The following is a 19,790-nucleotide window of genomic DNA, read 5'->3' as shown; positions in this document are numbered from 1 at the left end:
ATGAGACTGCCTACAATGGTATGTCACTGATTAGTGAGTGCTAGCAGCAAATATCTCCAACAGATGATGATTGGACACTAAACAAGGAGGGCTCTGAGTTACTACAGAGAATTCTTTCCCAGGTGTCTTGCTGGTGCATCTTGCCCACATACTCTTGGTCTAACTGATCACCATATTTGGGGTTGGGAAGGAATTTTCCTTCAGGTCAGATTGGCAGAGATCCTGGGGATTTTCTGCCTTCCTCTATAGCATGGGGCACAGGTTACTTGCACGTTTAAACTAGATTATCTGTAATTTGAATCTTTAAACCATAATTTGAGGACTTAAGTTACTCAACCAGAGGTTAGGGGTCTATTACAGGAGTGGGTGGGTGAGGTTCTGTGGCCTGCAGTGTGCAGGAGGTCAGACTAGATGACCATGCTGGTCTCTTCTGACCTTAAAGTCAATGAGTCTATGAGTGATTCTATTATATACTTCTTAGGTAAAATCTGGCCCCATTTAAGTCGATGTGAGTTTTGCCACTGACTTCAGTGGGGCCAGGATTTCACTCTCTTCCAGGGTGCAACCATCTATAATAGAATTACTCTTGTTAGTAGTCAATGAGCAAATGAACTCTTATACATGAAAGATAAAGGTAGGACATTTGTAACTGAATGACATTTACTGGGCATTACAAACTAAAGGAATAATGAGAATACACTGTCTTGTTACTGTGCTGGTCTTTACCTGCTGGAAAGACCAAAGCATTAAGCAGAGTACTGAATCCAGGGGAATATGCATTTTTGACTTCTCAACACACAAAATCACTATTTTGAGTTGTCTTTGTTTACATTTTTATAGTTTCACTGTTTACAATAAGAATATAGTCTTCCAGGTCAGGCATCTCCAGGCAGTTATACTAGGCTCTTCTTTTCTGGTTTGTTTTTAAACTAACTGAAAAGAAGTTCTATGGAGTTCAATATTTATTGTGTCTTAATGGTTTCCATGTTAAATTTGCCCAGTTTACAGATAAAAAAAATGGAGCAGGGGGTAGAGGATGGAGAGGCAACCTAGTAAACTAAACCTGGGATCTCAAAGTCAAACTGGGTTTTTCGGCTCATGCACAGTCACCCGAAATGCAGTTTTGGAGGAACTTGGGTACCAATTCTGTTGTTGATTAGGCAGAACTGGATTCCCAAAGCTAACAGGAATAAAGAGCAGCAAAATTTTTTCTGTCACACAAGTAAGCAGACCTGACCCTCAATACGCACTTGGGTTTTTTTCTAATGAGCTAAGGACTATTTTTACAATATAACTTTTCAGAGTAGAACTGAACTTTAAGGATCCTGAACATCACCTTCTACCCTCAGTTCCAAAACTGCTTATTAATTGCTAGAAAATGCCCGCCTAGTCAGTCAACTAGTTATTATTTAGTTATAGTGACTGCATATTTTAATCTTTTTATTATTACTGTGTGCCTATGCTAGGAATATTCATATATTCTTAGCATTAAAAAACTTTACCCAGACTGTATAATAAGCAAAATTAATCAAGCATGGATTGTCACCACTGGAAGTATATTTTCCTGAGTGTTGATTTCAGGTGTGTTGCTGGCTTAGGCCTGAAAACACAAAAGCAGTTAAATGTTTAGAAAATCACTACAAAGCCTAAGTTAGGTGCCTAAGCTCCTAGACAGTGAATGGGGAGAGAGAGGTGCCTTAGACTGCCAACCACAAAAGTCAGCCTGCTAGGAGTGGAGCTGCCCAAGCTAGTCAATGGGAGATGCCAATGAGAGAAGGCTGCAATAAGCCTGGCCCCATCTCAGAGACAGCCACCTGAGTCTGGCTTGCCGGGTGGTGCCTATCTCTGCTTGGGATTCTCAGCTGCAAACGCTCTCCTGGCATTAGGCATCTATGCTGCTTGTAAGAAGCCTGGAGTAGGGGAAAGGAGGAGGACTCAGTAGTTAATATACATGTCTGAGGTGTGGGAGACCCTCAGTTCAAGTCCCCCCTCCACCTGAGGGGGAGAAGGGATTTGAACAGGAGTCTTTTACTTCACAGTGAGTGCTCTCGCTGCTGGGCTATGGGATAGTCTGATGTGGAGCTCCCTCAGTCTTTCCCATTGAAGCTGTTGCATTCTAATTAAAGAGTCTCTGGAGCAGGAGCACTGGATCCTGCATCTGCCACCTGAGCACCCTAACCACCAGGCTACAGAGTCATTCTTATGCATGTGCTCTCTCTCTCTCTCTCTCTCTCTCTCTCTCTCTGGTCAAAATGACACTTTAATTCTCTCTCTTCCCCCCCCCCCCCGCTGCTGTTTTGTGTGAACTCATCTGAGGGGCCTGATCCAGTTGGTTTGCTCAAAGGCTGCCTACTGGATTGGGCCCCACCCATGATGACATAGGTGGACTAATGCCTATCTTCTCAGTTTGTGAATTGGTCTGGGGATTAGACGGTTTAGGCGGGAGATAGACATCTAGGTGCCTAGAGGCAGGCAGCAGTGTGCATATTCAGAGGCAGAAACATAGGTGCCCAGGGAACTTTTATTGCAAAAACTTAGGCATCAAGTGAGTTTAGGTCTCTACTGGTTCTGTGGGTTCAGTGGGAGTTTTGTGCATCGCAATGGTCCCAATACTGGGGCTTAGGTGCCTAAAATGGACTCAGGACCTAACTCACTTTGTGCATTCAGACCTTAGTGATAGATCTTTGGGCAGCATGATACTAGCAGTGAAGCAATTTAGTAGATTATGTTGCAATCTCTGACCAACTCACACTACAGTAAAAGCAAACTGAAGTTACCACAAAGGAAGTTTTTAGTTTCATTATTATGACATAGTTGTGCTCATACACAAATAGTAATATTCACATATTTCAACCCAGCCAACCAAGCTCTGGGCCATCATTTATTGTTATTACTTACTGAATGTTACAACATATTTGGCACTACATACTATTTGAAGGGATGACCCTTTCCTAGCTAGCTCGCACACTAAAGACAGACACAGACACAGGTTAGTCCACAGCTTGCTTGAAGTTGCCCTTCAAGAGGCATTTTCAGGTCACTTCATTAGTAAACTAGGCTATATATTCAGATTCATGCTCAGTATTTTCCTGCCTTTCTTTGGTCTCCTATAAGAACGGCCATACTAGGTCAAACTAATGATCCATCTAGTCCAGTATCCAGCCTTCCGACAGTGGCCAATGCCAGGGCTTTCAGAGGGAATGAACAGAACAGGCAATCATCAAGTGGTCCATCCCCTGTCGCCCATTCCCAGCTTCTGGCAAACAGAGGCTAGGGACACCCTGACTGTCTTCAGTAAAAGCCACTGATGGCCCTATCTTCCACAAACTTATCTAATTCTTTTTTGAACCCAGTTATAGTTTTGGCCTTCACAACATTCCATGGCAATAAGTTCCACAGGTTGACTGTGCGTTGTGTGAAGAAGTACTTCCTTATATTTGTTTAAAACCTGCTGCCAATTAATTTCATTGGGTGACCCATGATTTTTGTGTTATGTGAAGGGGTAAATAACACTTCCTTATTCACTCTCTCCATGCCAGACATGATTTTATAGACCTCTGTCATATCCATCCTCAATAGTCTCTTTTCTAAACTGAAAAATCTCAGTCTTTTTAATCTCTCCTCATATGGAAGCTGTTCCATACCTTTAATCAGTTTTCTTGCTCTTCTCTATACCTTTTCCAATCCTAATGTATCTTTTCTGAGATGGGGCGATGAGAATGGCATGCAGTATTTAAGCTGTTGTCATACCACAGATTTATACAGTAGCATTATGATATTTTCTGTCTTATTATCTATTGCAGGGGTCGGCAACCTGCGGCAAGCGTGCCAAAGGCGGCATGCGAGCCGATTTTTACTGGCACGCTGCTGCCAGGCGGGGTCCCAGCTGCCGCCCCCGCTCAGCCCACTGCTGGCCTGGGGTTCTGTCCGCCAATGTAGTGTATTAAATTTCTCCCCGTAGGAATGTGCCACTTGTGGAGCACCAGGACTGGCAGCTGTAAGTAGCACATTCCTACAGGGAGAAATTTAATACACTAAACCGGGGTAGGGAAGGCTGTGCCTCCCCAAACAGCCGGCCCACTTCCCGCCCCCTGAGTGCCTCCGTCATAACCCCTGACCCATCCAACCCCCACATCCTGCTCCTTGTCCCCTGACCACCCCCTCCCAGGACCCCCTGTACCCTGACTGCCCCCCTCAGAACCCTCCACCCATCCACCCACCCCCCGCTCCTTGTCTCCTGACCACCTCCTCCTGAGACCGCCGGGACCCCACCCCCCCATCCAAGCCCCCCTGCTCCCAGTCCCCTGGCTGCCGCAACCCCTATCCACACCCGTGACCCCTGACAGGCCCCTCCAGGACTCCCACACCTATCCAACCACCCCTGTTCCGCGTCCCCTTACCATGCCACTCAGAGCATCAGAACTTGCAGCCGTAAGTAGTACACCATAAGTAGCACATTCCTATGGGGAGCAATTTAAAACACTACACCTAGTCCTGCTCAGCCTGTTGATGGTCTGGAGTTCTCAAAATATGTTCTCTCACCCCTTATCAAAAATTACACTACAATTAGCTTAAAAATTTGAAAACTTAAAAACTTTAAAACTTTGTATATTACAGTATTCGTTAAAAATGTATAATGTTAATAAATACATAAGTTTGATGAAACAAAGTAGTTGTACTTATGTGCCTCTGCTTAATTTGTATCTTCGATGATTTACCTTCTAAAAAAATCTTGCATGTCTCGCACCCCCAGAAAGGGCATCTTGCACCCACAGGGGGTGCGTGCACCCTAGGTTAAGAACCACTGCACTAAACTGATAAGATCTGCATTTTAATTTAATGTTAAATGAAGCTTATTAAACATTTTAAAAACCTTGTTTACTTTACATACAACAATAGTTTAGTTACATAACGTAGACTTATAGAGAGAGACCTTCTAAAACATTAAAATGTATTACTGGCACGCGAAACCTTAAATTTCTGAAAGGTTGCCGACCCCTGATCTATTGCTTGCCTAATGGCTCCTAACATTCCGTGAGCTTTTTTGACTGCTGCGTCACATCCTCTGTTTCAGTGCTAACAGCAAGCTTCTCAACAGTGATTCATCAGAATGCATCAGCTCAATGATACAAAGACATACGCAACATTCCTTCTTTCTCTGCACACTTGTGGGGAACTTGCTTATGGCTCAAAGCCTAGAAAGCTACTTCTTAAATTAAAAAATACACAGTATTATTGTTTTTGATGGGCAAGTAATGCCAAGAGTAAAAGTTTGGTTTTGCAACTCTAATTGCCAAATGTTCTGAGCTGACAGATTAGCTAATGTATATTTCTAGCAGGTGCTTTGTAGTATTTGAAAACAGCACATATACTTATCTTTGGTGTTGGGATTTAAGCTATTTAACATCATAACTTGAAAGAGTCAAGGGGACAAAAATATTGTAAAACTGCCATCCAGAAATATGTATTTTACTAAAGGCACTTAAGTAAAAGTAACAAAATTCATTAAAAATAATGCTGCAAACTTTATGGGGCCATCTTCTCCTGAAGACTTTACACATAACTCCCATTGATGTCAACAAAAGATCAGTGCATAGAATGAGACCCTTTTTATATGTCCATAATTACCTAACTGTCCATGCTACAAAAATAGAATTCCTTTATTTCATTACATTGTCCCCATTTCATTAAAATCAGTGCCATCCACAAATCCTAGAGCAGGAGAAAACACATCCTCTTTGGTAGATCTGATGCTGGTGCCTCTGTTTGTACTAATATATTTGTGTATCATGCTGTAATACTGTCCTTTAGTATTGAAGGCATACAAGGATGAGATCTGCTGCCAATCTTTGTTGCTGGGAGTCTGAAATGATTCTGGCTCAGTGGATTCAAAGAAGCACTTCAGGTTCCTTTCTGCCAGCTTGGTTGCATGCTCCTTGGCCTTCCTCTCAAAAACCTCCCGTTCCTTTTCCAAGTAGATTTTCCAGAACCTCAGCTGAAGAAAACTGACTGGAGAATGACAGTGGTTGATGCATGTGACAGCCAGTACTAGAGTCATGATGCTTGCTATCAGTATCCATCCTAGCACCTGGGAGAACATACAGATGATTAAATGCATCAAAAGTTCCTGGCTAACAATATGTAAATTTACATTGTTTTGGACAGGAGATCAATAAGTGGTCACTGCTTGAAAAGCCCATCATACAGTGGTGTCTGTGGAAAGTGGGTACCCCATGTATGTGAACAATCCCAGCAAAGTGTGCTAAACTTCAAGGGCCTGGGTTGAGATTTTGGGGTTGGAAGAGAATAATCCATCCTGACTGTGGGAAGGTTCAGGTTTCTATCCAACATTCTGTTGGAAATGGCTGGAAATGCTGACTAGGGGAAAAGTGAATAGCGTCCACTTTCATATAAGACCTCCCACAGATTGAATCTTACAAGTAAAAAAGCCAATGTATTTTTATAATATTTAAAGTTGACCATCAAAGAAAAAATGGGTTTGTATTCCTTTTTGCTTTTTAGTTATGTATAAAGACCCAATTTAAAATAATAGTAAATAATAAGAGTCTAACTTTTTCCTGTTTTTTTCTTTACCTTAGAAATATCAGGAACAGCCTATCTTATCTCCCCTGGTTTTGCCAGGTTTTTTGCATGACTCACAAATATGGATTGGGACCTTACTCATCCCAGCCTGTTACTTGAAGGAACAGTGTGCTAATTCTTTGACCAGTTTTTCAACTCTTTTCTCTGACATGTTTGAGTTAAACAGGTGCTGATAAAAAACAAAGAATGTTAAACTAAGTGAATAAAAATCTCTTCCCATCTCAACTAATCAGACTTCAATTACATGGTTTCCCTGATTTCACAAATCTTCTAGTTCTCTCGTCAACCACAGGCCTTATCTTCACTAGGGAAAAAAAGGTGTGTTCTTAAGTTGAGTTAGTTCATTCAAGGTTAAATCCTAGTGAAGACAAGGCAGTCTGTAGTTTTCACACAAGTTGCCTCTGGGCAGCTGAGTAATTAACTTGAACTGCTTACTCACAAGAAAACTACAAAATGCCACGTCTTCACTTGGATTTTACCTCCAGTTAGAAAACCCCAGTTAAGGATACACCCTTTTTCTTAGTGAAGTCAAAGTCTTATAGTATGATAGTGAAAAGAGGAGATGATCAGAGCTGGATTTCTAATGGAAGAAAACAGGAAAAATTAAAACAAGAACAAACAAAAAAGTCCCAAAACTTTTTAGGCCTCTTTTTTACAAAGAATGGGGAGGGGGGAAACAAACATATTCTTCCTTTTCAGCTCTCCACAGTCTATAGCTACCTTGTTTTCAGGGAAACAAAAGTTAAACACTATTCCTGGAATATGAGTGTGAAATTGACAGTGATTTCAAACTTGGGGACTCACAGTCAGACACTCAATACAACTTTTTTCACATGCTAATTCTCTGCTGTTATTAAAGATTTTAAATAAACACCAGCTTCCTCTTATGTTTAGGAACTGAACTTAGAAGCATTCATGATATAAAGAGAGCCAAGGAAATGGAAAAAGAGCAGAGAAATTCACAATACATCTCTTTTGAAACTGGTAGAAAATCTACGGATGGGAAAGCCCATTTATGTGATATCCAGTCAAGTTCCCTGCCCGTGCAGGCTTATTCTTACCTTGCCTCAAAGGAAAAGGCATGAACATCGTTATGAAGCAATCTCCTCAGATATACAGCAAAGGTCAAAATGTTAGAGAGCAATATAGACTGCAGTAAGAGATGCAACTTACAATATATTACCTTTCTTTTAGCCAGTTTAGAATATTTTGCTAATTATATAAGTGCAAGAATTTCTTTTTCATATTATAGTCTTGAGGCTGCATCCCTAGGCCATCACATCAGCACAAGTAAGCTAAGATGGCACCTGTAGGGACAGCACCTAGTTTAACTGAACTACTTATGCTACCTCTCCATAGCTCCAGAAAACACTCCGCATCCAATGCACCTCCATGGGGCTAAAGCCAATAGGGTAAATCAAAGGACGGAAGAGACCATACCTGGGACTGAGCACGAAGGCTCACAGATACCTTTGCCTCTTTGGGGAGAGTCCCACCGCAGGGCATTCTGGCCACCTGCTCATGGCACTGGGTCTCTCTGCCTTGGCACATGTGCCGCTGCAACAGGCTGCTCCCACTTGCTGCGCATTCATAGAAGTTGGCCCCAAGCAGGGCCACGGCGATCCAGGTGAGTGGGGCCACAGCAGCGCTCACCGTCACCAGCCAGAGCACACTAACGTAGCGCCGGCAGTGCTTCCTTTGGATGCAGCAGCAACACCTGCCTGGGGCACAGCAGCCGGTGAACAGCCGCCAGGTCCTGACGTTCAGCAGGATGCCAAGAAGGAAGAGGATCAGGGCAGGCACCAGCAGGAAGACAGAGCCGTAGAGCATGTTCCAGGAGTTGCAGGGGCACTGGAATGCCACGACTGAGAAGAGACGCTCGCTGCCCGCGGTCAGCAGGGACAAGGCGCTGTAACCGAGCACCTTCTGGTGCCTGAGGAAGAAATCGAACACGGTGCGAAACTTCTCCATCTCCTGCCCCCGCTGCTGGACTCTGCCTAGCACCCTTGCCTTTGAGGAGGATGAAACCTCAATGGGTTATGTGTACAAAAGGAAGAGGATGTGAGGTCTCTAGTTCCCATAACCCACACAAACAAACAGAAAGGTTTCACTTTCTCCTGGTGTGGTGAAGATGGTGCAATGTAGGACAAAACATCTGAAAATACCCACTGAGCATTTTCTCTGTATTTTTGAAATGACAGGAAACAGCAGGCAGATGACACACGGAAACCCACACTGCTGTTGTTATTTCCCCCACCCCCCGCAGCCATCATTGCTTCTTTAAAGCTTACATATACTTTCCCAAAAATGCCTGAGTCTCACAACGGCTGATCAATTTGGTTGTGACCGATAAGTAGAGGAGGCTGCAATTTCCCCTCCCAAAATTGGATGTTTTTAGGAAGGTTTCTGTCAAAAATCCAAATGGCAAGGAAAAAGGGAATAACACAGAAACAAAAACATCATGAAATATGTTTTGTATTTTTTGACCAACTCTTATTATAGAATACTTTGATCTAGCCTATAGCTAGATGGAGCCAAACTGTATCATAACCACCCTCATAATATGCTTTAGATCATGCAGAGATCTAAACTCAGGTGTTGCCCCTTTTGGCCCAGAGAGTCTGACCGGCCAGTCAAAATTCAGGGCCCTGGTAATATTCCAGCTGAGAGAAGAAATTGGTGATAGCCAAGTATTTCTTTGATGCAGTTTTGTGTATTTACAAAGGATGTACACAATCCTGTGACTCTGAATGCAGAAGGAATCAATAACAAAAGGAGCAATTTTTTAGCTTACAGATCCAAGCCTCTTTAGCAAACACCAGACCCAAAAGGTCTCTCTCCAGCTTTATATACAGCTCTCTCCAAGGTTATACCTTATGCTCACAGGACACTGCTTGGCTTTTTTTGTTGCCTCAGCATCACTCTGTGTGTTCTGCTTTTTCACCCACCCGTCTCACACACAATACTCAGTAAAACCCCTCTACCCACTCAGCCCAAACTCCTGGGCGCATCCACAACCCTCTTTTGTCTTAGGTCCTGGTTAACTCATCTGACAGTTATGATAAATTAAGGGTGTGTTTACACTCAGACTCAAAGGAGTTTGTGATCGATGAAGTCGCCAGTAACTCTTAGCATAACAGAGGTCTACACTAAATATATAACTGGGTTGGGGCACCCAGTTATAATTGATAAGATTGAAGTTCAGTTGGCTTGCAGTGGAGGCTGGAGCTCTACTATGTCTCAGAAGTGTGCCAAAGCTTTACCAAGCTTGGTTTCAACATACGAGTCCACAGATCCTTATATGTATTGTAGATGGCCCTAAAATACATTTTTAATTAAAAAAACAAAAAAACAAACAAAAAATCGTTAGAATTTAGATCCTTATTTAGCAATCACTTATTAATAGGGCTGCCAATTTTCTACTTGCACAAAACTGAACACCCTTGCCCCACCCCCTGCCCCACCCTTCTCTGATGCCCCACCCATGCCCCAGCCCTTATCGGAGACCCTGCCCCCTGCTCATTCAATCCCCCCTCCCTCTGTCGCTCGCTCTCCCCACCCTCACTCACTCGCTCATTTTCACCAGGTTGGCTCAGAGGGCTGGGGTGTGGGGCGGGGGCTCCATCTGTGGGTGTGGGTTCCGGGGTGGGGCCAGAAATGAGGGGTTCAGGGTGCAGGCTGAGGCAGGGGGTTGGGGTGTTTGAGTGGGGTGTGAGGGCTCTGGCTGGGGATGCAGAATCTGGGGTGAGGCTGGGGATGAGGGGGTTGCAGTGTAGGAGGATGCTCTGGGCTGGGACTGAGGGGTTTGGAAGGAGTGAGAGGGATCAGGGCTGGGGCGGGGGGTTGGGATGCAGGAGTGAGGGCTCCGGCTGGGGATGCGGGCTCTGGGGAGGGGCTGGGGATGAGGGGTTTGGAGTGTAGGAGAATGCTTCAGGCTGGGATCAAGGGATTCGGAGGGCAGGAAGGGGATCAGGGCTGGGGCAGGGGGTTGGGGCCTGGTAGAGGATCTGGGGTGCAGGCTCCGGGTGGCCTCAAGCTGCTCCTGGAAGCATCAAACATGTCCACTCTCTGGCTCCTATGCACAGGTGTGGCCAGGCTGCTCTGTGCACTGCCCTGTCCACAGGCGCCACCCCCGCAGCTCCCATTGGCCGCGGTTCCCGGCCAATGGGAGCTGCGGGGATGGTGCTTGGGGGGGAGCAGCGATTGGAGCCCCCGGGCTGCCCTACCCATAAGAGCCAGAGAGGGCACATGCCAGTTGCTTCCCGGGAGCGGCACAGTACAGAGGCTAGCAGGGAGCCTGCCTTAGCCCTGCTGCCAACCCGACAGTCAATGGCCCAGTCAGCAATGCTGACCGGAGCCACCAGGATTCCTTTTCGACTGGGTGTTTCTGGTCACCCTACTTATTAACAGGTTTGATGTCTTCTATTAGGACTAGTTGTGATTGCCTTATTACTACTCACAGTAGTGAGCTGTGTGCACAGCAGTAATATTTTTACAGAATTGGACCTGTAGTTTGGCCCGGGGCTGTTCTCAACATGTTACAGTCTGGTTTCATAACAACCAAGTTTAACAACTGCTTAACAGTATGGTTACTGTACTGCAAGTGCTCTGAATTCTGCATAGCCTGCTGGGTTTGTCGCAAATTTCTGCTTCTCTGCTCAGACTGAGTCAGAGAGTTTCTGTATTTTGATCTCTGCCCGCTGCTCTTGTCTCCTCATCCCCTCCCATTAAAAGGGCAGACAGGAGCCTCTGATGGAGGAAGCCAAGTAACCCTTGTTTATGGCTGGAGCAATAAATGGAATAAGCCCTCAACTACTTTTACTGCTGAGTTACCATTGTAGCCTCCAGGTGGCTCAGGCAGCTGGGCAGAGCAGACACAGCAGCTGTGCCAGAGCTGCGATCAGCCAACTCAGCAAAACCTAGGATTGCTCAAGGCAGTGCTTTCCTCTGAAGCTCCAGCTACTGTGGTGTTATGTAGTGGGAGACCCATCTCCCAACTCCCCTGCACCACAAAAGGACCGGGGAGAAGCAGGTCAAGTGGAGTGGGATGAAGGAAGAAGAGATCTGCAGAGTGGAGGAATAAGGGAGAAATCTGGAGGGGGGATTCTTAGATTTTGAGGAGAGGATGGTTCCTATGAAGACATGTTCCTAGTCTCTCACACCCACAGAAGCACTGTTTCCATTTCCCTAGATCATTCCTTAGCCTCTTGACATCCCAAGCATCAAAGGAGCTTGAGAGACAGGAACCCTAATAGCCCCCTGGCTGCATAGTCCTTGTTTTGGATCTTTGCTGCAAACTTTGGAGGTCCTGGTTACACATTTGGTGTTTAGGAAGGAGAAACATTATGTGGGTTGTTTGTGTAGTGGGACGTAACGCTGACTTCCCAGGAAGATACACTTTTGAAACTTAGCATAACATCTTACTATCAAAATTCCTGGCCATGCCACTCAGCCTCCCAAGACCCTCATTATACAACACACGGTAGAACCAAAACCTAACGGTCACTATGATCCTGCCTATCACAACCATTTCCCCATAATTTTAAGATCAAATTTAGCACCATCTCACATGAATTTGAAGCTCTTTACATCAGCAATGTGACTCCATGCCATTCAGATCCTAACTGGTGGTATTTATGCTGAAGTAATTATTCTCACAGGCCATTTAAAACTTCCCGCCCCGTTATTTTTCTTGGACTGCTGAGTGAGGTGGTCTCACATCTTACGAATGTGGCTGAGGTATTGGTGAGATGGTGTATAGCAATTTGGATCATCACTGCTCGTGCTGCACTTTTCCTGTGACTAATAAATGTAGGGTTTCAGTCTGCAAGTCTGTTTCAAAAGAAAAAAAGAGCATAAAATAAAAAAAATATAAAATAGTAATGCTAGGACAATAGAAGACATCTCTCTTCATTTAGTTCTCTGAAGGTTAGTCCTTCTTTTCACTGTGGAGAGAGTGGGGGGTGCCACCTACAGTCTAAATTCATGCTTTGCAGATTAATTATCTCATTTAAAGTTTATTCCTTTGTTTTAACAAAGGTGCCAGAACATCGATTTCTGGTTCAGTGATTTTTGGTTCAGTTTGGTTCTTTGGAAATTCTTTAAAACATGAGTCAGAACACCTGCGTGCTTCTGTTCTGGTTCACGTGACTATTAATGTTATTAGAGAATAGAGCTTTATGAAAGACTGCAAATACATCCTCATAGCTTATGCAGAGCAAGGCCTGCTGATACCATGTTGTTTTGCAATTGCCTCCCTAGACATTTAGTATTTCAAAGGTTGCGTACCAACCAATGCTAAATAAACAGTATGCTGAACCAAATGGCTGGATTAATAGTACTGTGTTGGACAGAGTGACAAAATTTATCTACCTTAGAAGTGCCCTTTTTATTGACACTTTAACATCCTTAAAAAGAAAAGGAGTACCCGTGGCACCTTAGAGACTAACAAATTTATTAGAGCATAAGCTTTCGTGAGCTACAGCTCACTTCATCGTAGCTCACGAAAGCTTATGCTCTAATAAATTTGTTAGTCTCTAAGGTGCCACGGGTACTCCTTTTCTTTTTGTGAATACAGACTAACACGGCTGCTACTCTGAAATTTAACATCCTTGTAGGGGACTCGTAAGACTTTGTTATGGCCTAGCTAGGGAATTTCCACTTTCTCAAGCTGAGAGGTTACTGTACGACATAGATGGTTACTGAAGGACACAGGAAACCGCTGGAACTAACCTTTGACTGGTCCCAGCTGCTTTGCATGGCCTTTTGCCAGGTAGCGGAAAGCCCCCTTTGGGAAGTACCTAATTCTATATTTATGAGCTGTTTCTGTGTAGTGCTTATTAATGATGACTGTCTGCCCCTCCATTGATCTCCGTTCCAGGCAGAGCTCCAGTGTGCTGGGTTCCCCACCTCCGTGACTGCAACGCTTGGAGTCCCCGTTGCGGGTGGGTCACTAACCTTCAGTAGAGCCAATAACTCACAGCTGTGTGTAAGCCTTGTTTTTCTCAGAGTACTCCTGCCAGGCCTGTGGTGCTTCAAGCGCCTTGGCCCAGAACAATCCTCATCAGTAAAATAATGTATCCAAAAACTAGCTCTGTATTTGCATGAATGGAACATGGAAAGCAACGGGATATCAACCTCTGTAAAAGGATCAAACTGTATTATGCAATCTTGATTCCAGCATATTATATGGTGCTAAATCATAAACTCACTACCAACATCATGTCATAATGCTAGGTAACTTCCACAAGCCTGCTCCAAGTTTCAAACTTATCCAATCCATGTTCCATGCAACAAGCCAAATAACCAACAAAGCTCTTGGCACTACTGCAATACATGAATAATCTCCTGCCCTTTAGCAGCAAACAGACCTCTTTGGTGATGGTACTGAGATCATACAGACTCCTTACCACATGCCATTTCAGAAGGCTCAATTTTCTTCCCCATCACCTTTAACATGTTGTCAGTTAGGGTGATACCATGACCGTGAGATGGCACAGATTCAGGTGCCATCAATATGTATGAATGGTAGCCAACTATAGATCTCTTTCTTCACTGAGAGCCTCTGCCATCACAATATCCAAGACATCTCAGTGCCTGGAAGAAATCAGATTAATAAAAAACAAAGGGATGCCGGTAGAAGTTGCTGATAATGATAACCTTACCAGTAATCTAGGACAGTAATCCACAAATCAATAATGTGGTGCAAAGCCTGTGGGTCTAGTCTTGCCTATTGACTTCAGTAGGATGAGAGACACTAAAACAAAGATAAACCATAAAAAGATGAAGCAAGTCTGTTTAAGGACCCTATTTGTGTTTGTATATTACTTACTGTAGTGGGGTCTTGTTTTAGGACTATAGTGGCAATGCTAATTATTATATACAACTAGTTCTGCTCTCTTGAAGAGTCAGGGGGAGAGATAGCCCAGTGTTTTGAGCATTGGCCTGTTAAACTCAGAGTTGCAAGTTCAATCCTTGAGGGAGCCATTTAGGGATCTGGGGCCAAAATTGGGGATTGGTCCTGCTTTGAGCAGGGGATTGGACTAGATGACCTCCTGAGGTCCCTTCCAGTCCTGATATTCTATGAAATAATATGGTGAACAAAAGTTTGGGAGAATTAAGAATTGGCTTAAGTTTTGGTGTTGCTCACTGCTTAAAGAGAAATACAAAAGAGAGTGGTAAGGAAAATGTATGCTACACATATACACACATCTTAACTTGGGACACTCTAACAGAGGTGCTACCCCTCACTTTTAAAACACATCCTGACACTACTGAATGGTATAGTAAGCTTAGTAAAATATTAATTTTTAAAAATAGTTAGCTTGAAAGTGACTGTGATCCATTCATATTACTCATATGAATCCTTCATTCAGTGCAAAAATATATATATAAAAAGATTAGGAGTACTTGTGGCACCTTAGAGACTAACAAATTTATTTGAGCATAAGCTTTCATGAGCTACAGCTCACTTCATCGGATGCATTCAGTGGAAAACGTATATGAGCCTAAAGCTAAAACACATAAAGTACCTTCCAGTTATTTTTCATCTTTGGAAAAGTACTGTTTGCTTAGCCCTGGTCTACACTAAGTGTTGAGGTTGAATTTAGCAATGTTAAATTGATGTAACCGTGCACCCGTCCACATGACGAAGCCCTTTTTTTCAACTTAAAGGGCTCTTAAAATTGATTTCCTTACTCCACCACCGACAAGGGGATTAGGGCTGAAATCGGTTTTGCTGGGTTGAATTTGGGGTATTGTGGACGCAATTAGATGGTATTGGCCTCCGGGAGCTATCCCAGAGTGCTCCATTGTGACCGCTCTGGACAGCACTCTCAACTCAGATGCACTGACCAGGTAGACAGGAAAAGGCCCGCGAACTTTTGAATTTCAATTTCCTGTTTGGCCAGTGTGGCAAGCTGAAGGTGACCATGCAGAGCTCATCAGCAGAGGTGACCATGCAGAGCTCATCAGCAAAGGTGACCATGAATGCGTCCCAGAATCACAAAAGAGCTCCAGCATGGACCGAACGGGAGGTACGGGATCTGATCGCTGTATGGGGAGAGGAATCCGTGCTATCAGAACTACGTTCCGGTTTTCAAAGTGCCAAAACATTTGTGAAAATCTCTCAGGGCGTGAAGGACAGAGACCATAACAGGGACCTGAAGCAGTGCCGAGTGAAACTTAAGGAGCTGAGCCAAGCCTACCAGAAAACCGGAGAGGCGAACGGCCGTTCCGGGTCAGAGCCCCAAACATGCCGCTTCTATGATGAGCTGCATGCCATTTTAGGGGGTTCAGCCACCACTACCCCAGCCGTGTTATTTGACTACTTCAATGGAGATGGAGGCAACATGGAATCAGGTTTTGGGGACGAGGAAGATGATGATGAGGAGGCTGTAGATAGCTCACAGCAAACAAGTGGAGAAACCGGTTTTCCCGACAGCCAGGAACTGCTTCTCATCCTGGACCTGGAGCCAGTACCCCCCAAACCCACCCAAGACTGCCTCCCGGACCCACCAGGCGGAGAAGGGACCTCTGGTGAATGTACCTTTTAAAATACTATACAAGGTTTAAAAGCCAGCATGTTTAATGATTAATTTGCTCTGGCATTCGTGGCTCTCCTGGATATACTCCCAAAGCCTTTGCAAAAGGTTTCTGGGGAGGGCAGCCTTATTCCATCCATCATGGTAGGACACTTTACCACTCCAGGCAAGTAGCACATACTCGGGAATCTAGTCTCTAAGGTGCCACAAGTACTCCTTTTCTTTTTGCGAATACAGACTAACACGGCTGCTACTCTGAAAACTGTAGAACAAAGCATTGCAGTGTATGTTTGCTGGCGTTCAAACAACATCCGTTCTTTATCTCTCTGTATTATCTTCAGGAGAGTGATATCATTCATGGTCACCTGGTTGAAATAAGGTGCTTTTCTTAAAGGGACATTAAAAGGTGTCCGTTCCTGCTGGGCTGTTTGTCTATGGCTGAACAGAAATGTTCCCCGCTGTTAGCCACGTAGTTGGGGGAGGCAAAATGCGACCTTGTAATGAAAGCACATGTGCTATGTATGTAATGTTAACAGCAAGGTTTACTGTGAAAGAGTGTACCCATTGTTCTATAAAGTGTGTCTTTTCAAATACCACTGTCCCTTTTTTTGCTCTACCAGCTGCATGTGTTTCAAGGATCACAGGATCTTCTCCTTCCCAGAGGCTAGCGAAGATTAGAAGGTGAAAAAACGCACTCGCGATGAAATGTTCTCTGAGCTCATGCTGTCCTCCCATACTGACAGAGCACAGATGGATGCATGGAGGCAGACAATGTCAGAGTGCAGGAGAGCACAAAATGACCAGGAGGAGAGGTGGCGGGCTGAAGAGAGTAAGTGGTGGGCTGAAGAGAGGGCTGAAGCTGAAAGGTGGCAGCAGCCTGATGAGAGGAGGCAGGATGTAATGCTGAGACTGCTGGAGGATCAAACTAATATGCTCCAGCGTATGGTTCAGCTACAGGAAAGGCAGCAGGAGCACAGACCGCCACTACAGCCCCTGTGTAACCAACCGCCCTCCTCCCCAAGTTTCATAGCCTCCTCACCCAGATGCCCAAGAATGCTGTGGGGGGGCCACCGGCCACCCAGCCACTCCACCCCAGAGGATTGCCCAAGTAACAGAAGGCTGGCATTCAATAAGTTTTAAACTTTTAAAGTGCTGTGTGGCCTTGTCCTTCCCTCCTCCACTACCTCTCCTGGTGCTTCTCTCCTCCACCAGCCCTCCCAGGCTACCTTGACAGTTATCCCCCTATTTGTGTGATGAATTAATAAAAAATGCATGAATGTGAAGTAACAATGACTTTATTGCCTCTGCAAGCGGTGATCGAAGGGAGGTGGGGAGGGTGGCTAGCTTAAAGGGAAGTAGAATGAAACAAAGGGGTGGGGGGTTTCATCAAGGAGAAACAAACAGAACTTTCACACTGTAGCCTGGCCAGTCATGAAACTGGTTTTCAAAGCTTCTCTGATGTGCACCATGTCCTCCTGTGCTCTTCTAACTGCCCTGGTGTCTGGCTGTGCGTAACCAGCAGCCAGGCGATTTGCCTCAACCTCCCACCCCGTCTCCCCCTTACTCTCACAGATATTGTGGAGCGCACAGCAAGCAGTAATAACAGTGGGAATATTGGTTTTGCTGAGGTCTAACCGAGTCAGTAAACTGTGCCAGCGCACTTTTAAATATCCAAATGCACATTCTACCACCATTCTGCACTTGCTCAGCCTGTAGCTGAACAGCTCCTGACTACTCTCCAGGCTGCCTATGTATGGCTTCATGAGCCATGGCATTAAGGGGTAGGCTGGTCCCCAAGAATAAATATAGGTATTTCAACATCCCCAACGGTTATTTTCTGCTCTGGGAAGAAAGTCCCTTCCTGCAGCTTTTGAAACAGACCAGTGTTCCTGAAGATGCAAGTGTCATGTACCTTTCCCGGCCATCCCACGTTGATGTTGGTGAGACGTCCCTTGTGATCCACCAGTGCTTGCAGCACTATTGAAAAGTACCCCTTGCATTTTTTGTACTCGCTGGCTTGGTGCTCCAGTGCCAAGATAGGGATATGGGTTCCGTCTATGGCCCCACCACAGTTTGGGAATCCCATTGCAGCAAAGCCATCCACTATGACCTGCACATTTCCCAGGGTCACTACCCTTGATATCAGCAGATCTTTGATTGTGTTGGCTACTTGCATCACAGCAGCCCCCACAGTAGATTTGCCCACTCCAAATTGATTCCCGACTGACTGGTAGCTGTCTGGCATTGCAAGCTTCCACAGGGCTATTGCCACTCGCTTCTCAACTGTAAGGGCTGCTCTCATCTTGGTATTCTTGTGCCTCAGGGCACGGGAAAGCAAGTCACAAAGTTCCATGAAAGTGCCCTTACGCATGCGAAAATTTCGCAGACACTGGGAATCGTCCCAGACCTGCAACACTATGCGGTTCCACCAGTCTGTGCTTGTTTCCTGGGCCCAGAATTGGCGTTCCACTGCATGAGCCTGCCCCATTAGCACCATGATGCCCACATTGGCAGGACCCGTGCTTTGAGAGAAGTCTGTGTCCATGTCCTCATCACTCTCGTAACCACACTGACGTCGCCTACTCGCTCGGTTTCTTTGCCAGGTTCTGGTGCTGCATATACCGCTGGATAATGCGTGTGGTGTTTAATGTGCTCCTAATTGCCAAAGTGATCTGAGCAGGCTCCATGCTTGCCGTGGTATGGCATCTGCACAGAAAAAAGGCGCGGAACGATTGTCTGCTGTTGCCCTGACGGAGGGAGGGCCGACTGACGACATGGCTTACAGGGTTGGCTTACAGGGAATTAAAATCAACAAAGGGGGTGGCTTTGAATGGCTGAAACTGAATGGCTGCCTCAAGGATAGAACTCAAAACCTCAGGGATAGAACTCAAAACTGGGTTTTAGCAGGCCATTGATTTCACAGAGGGAGGGAGGGAGGGAGGGAGGGAGGAGAAAATGAATACAAAACAAATCTGTTTCTTGTTTTGAGCCACTTCATCTATCTTTATACATCTTACTGGCAGCAGACTGTGCAGTACGACCACTAGCCATAGTCACCTCCTGGATGCTCGGCAGAAGACGGTGCAGTATGACTGCTGGCCATCATCTTCTGCTGGCTGCAGATTAAAAGACAATGCACTGCCGGTAGGACTCAATCGCCATGAGACAAAAAAAGGTAAATGACCTGGCTGAGTCACTCCCATGTTTGCCCAGGCACCCGGTTAAAAGAGCACCCAGGACTACGTCGAGGACAGCTACCAGTCATACTGCACTGTCTGCTGCCAAAAGGCAATAAACTGCTGCTGTGTAGCAATGCAGTACCACGTCCGCCAGCACCCAGGAGACATACGGTGACGATTAGCTGAGCGGGCTCCATGCTTGCCGTGGTATGGCGTCTGCACAGGTAACTCAAGAAAAAAGGTGCAAAACGATTGTCTGCCCTTGCTTTTATGTAGGGAGGGAGGGAACGGGGGCCTGACGATATGTACCCAGAACCACCCACGACAATGTTTTAGCCCCATCAGGCACTGGGATTTCTACCCAAAATTCAAATGGGCGATGGAGACTGCGGGAACTGTGGGATAGCTACTCACAGTGCAAAGCTCCAGAAGTCTACGGTTGCCTCGGTACTGTGGACACAGTCTG

General features: G+C 45.3%; 1 protein-coding gene across 1 annotated transcript; it reads right to left on the bottom strand.

Annotated features, from left to right (window-relative positions):
- Positions 1–4,816: 4,816 nt before the first annotated feature.
- Positions 4,817–8,644, bottom strand: CALHM6 (calcium homeostasis modulator family member 6). Its single transcript, XM_038396393.2, has 2 exons — positions 8,044–8,644; positions 4,817–6,088 (listed from the first exon to the last, which is right to left on the bottom strand). The coding sequence occupies exons 1-2, from the start codon at positions 8,572–8,574 to the stop codon at positions 5,669–5,671; spliced, it is 951 nt and encodes a 316-aa protein (XP_038252321.1). The 5' UTR covers positions 8,575–8,644; the 3' UTR covers positions 4,817–5,668.
- Positions 8,645–19,790: the final 11,146 nt, after the last annotated feature.

The sequence above is a fragment of the Dermochelys coriacea genome, chromosome 3 (genome assembly GCF_009764565.3).
Source record: "Dermochelys coriacea isolate rDerCor1 chromosome 3, rDerCor1.pri.v4, whole genome shotgun sequence".
Classification (NCBI taxonomy): domain Eukaryota; kingdom Metazoa; phylum Chordata; order Testudines; family Dermochelyidae; genus Dermochelys; species Dermochelys coriacea.
This window is presented reverse-complemented; position numbering and strand designations above follow the sequence as displayed.

Coding starts and splice junctions, on each gene's coding strand:
- CALHM6 (XM_038396393.2), bottom strand. CDS start 8,574: ATGGAGAAGTTTCGCACCGTGTTCGATTTCTTCCTCAGGCACCAGAAG. Junction 6,089..8,043: donor GCCTTCGTGCTCAGTCCCAG/GTATGGTCTCTT, acceptor ATGTTCTCCCAG/GTGCTAGGATGGATACTGAT.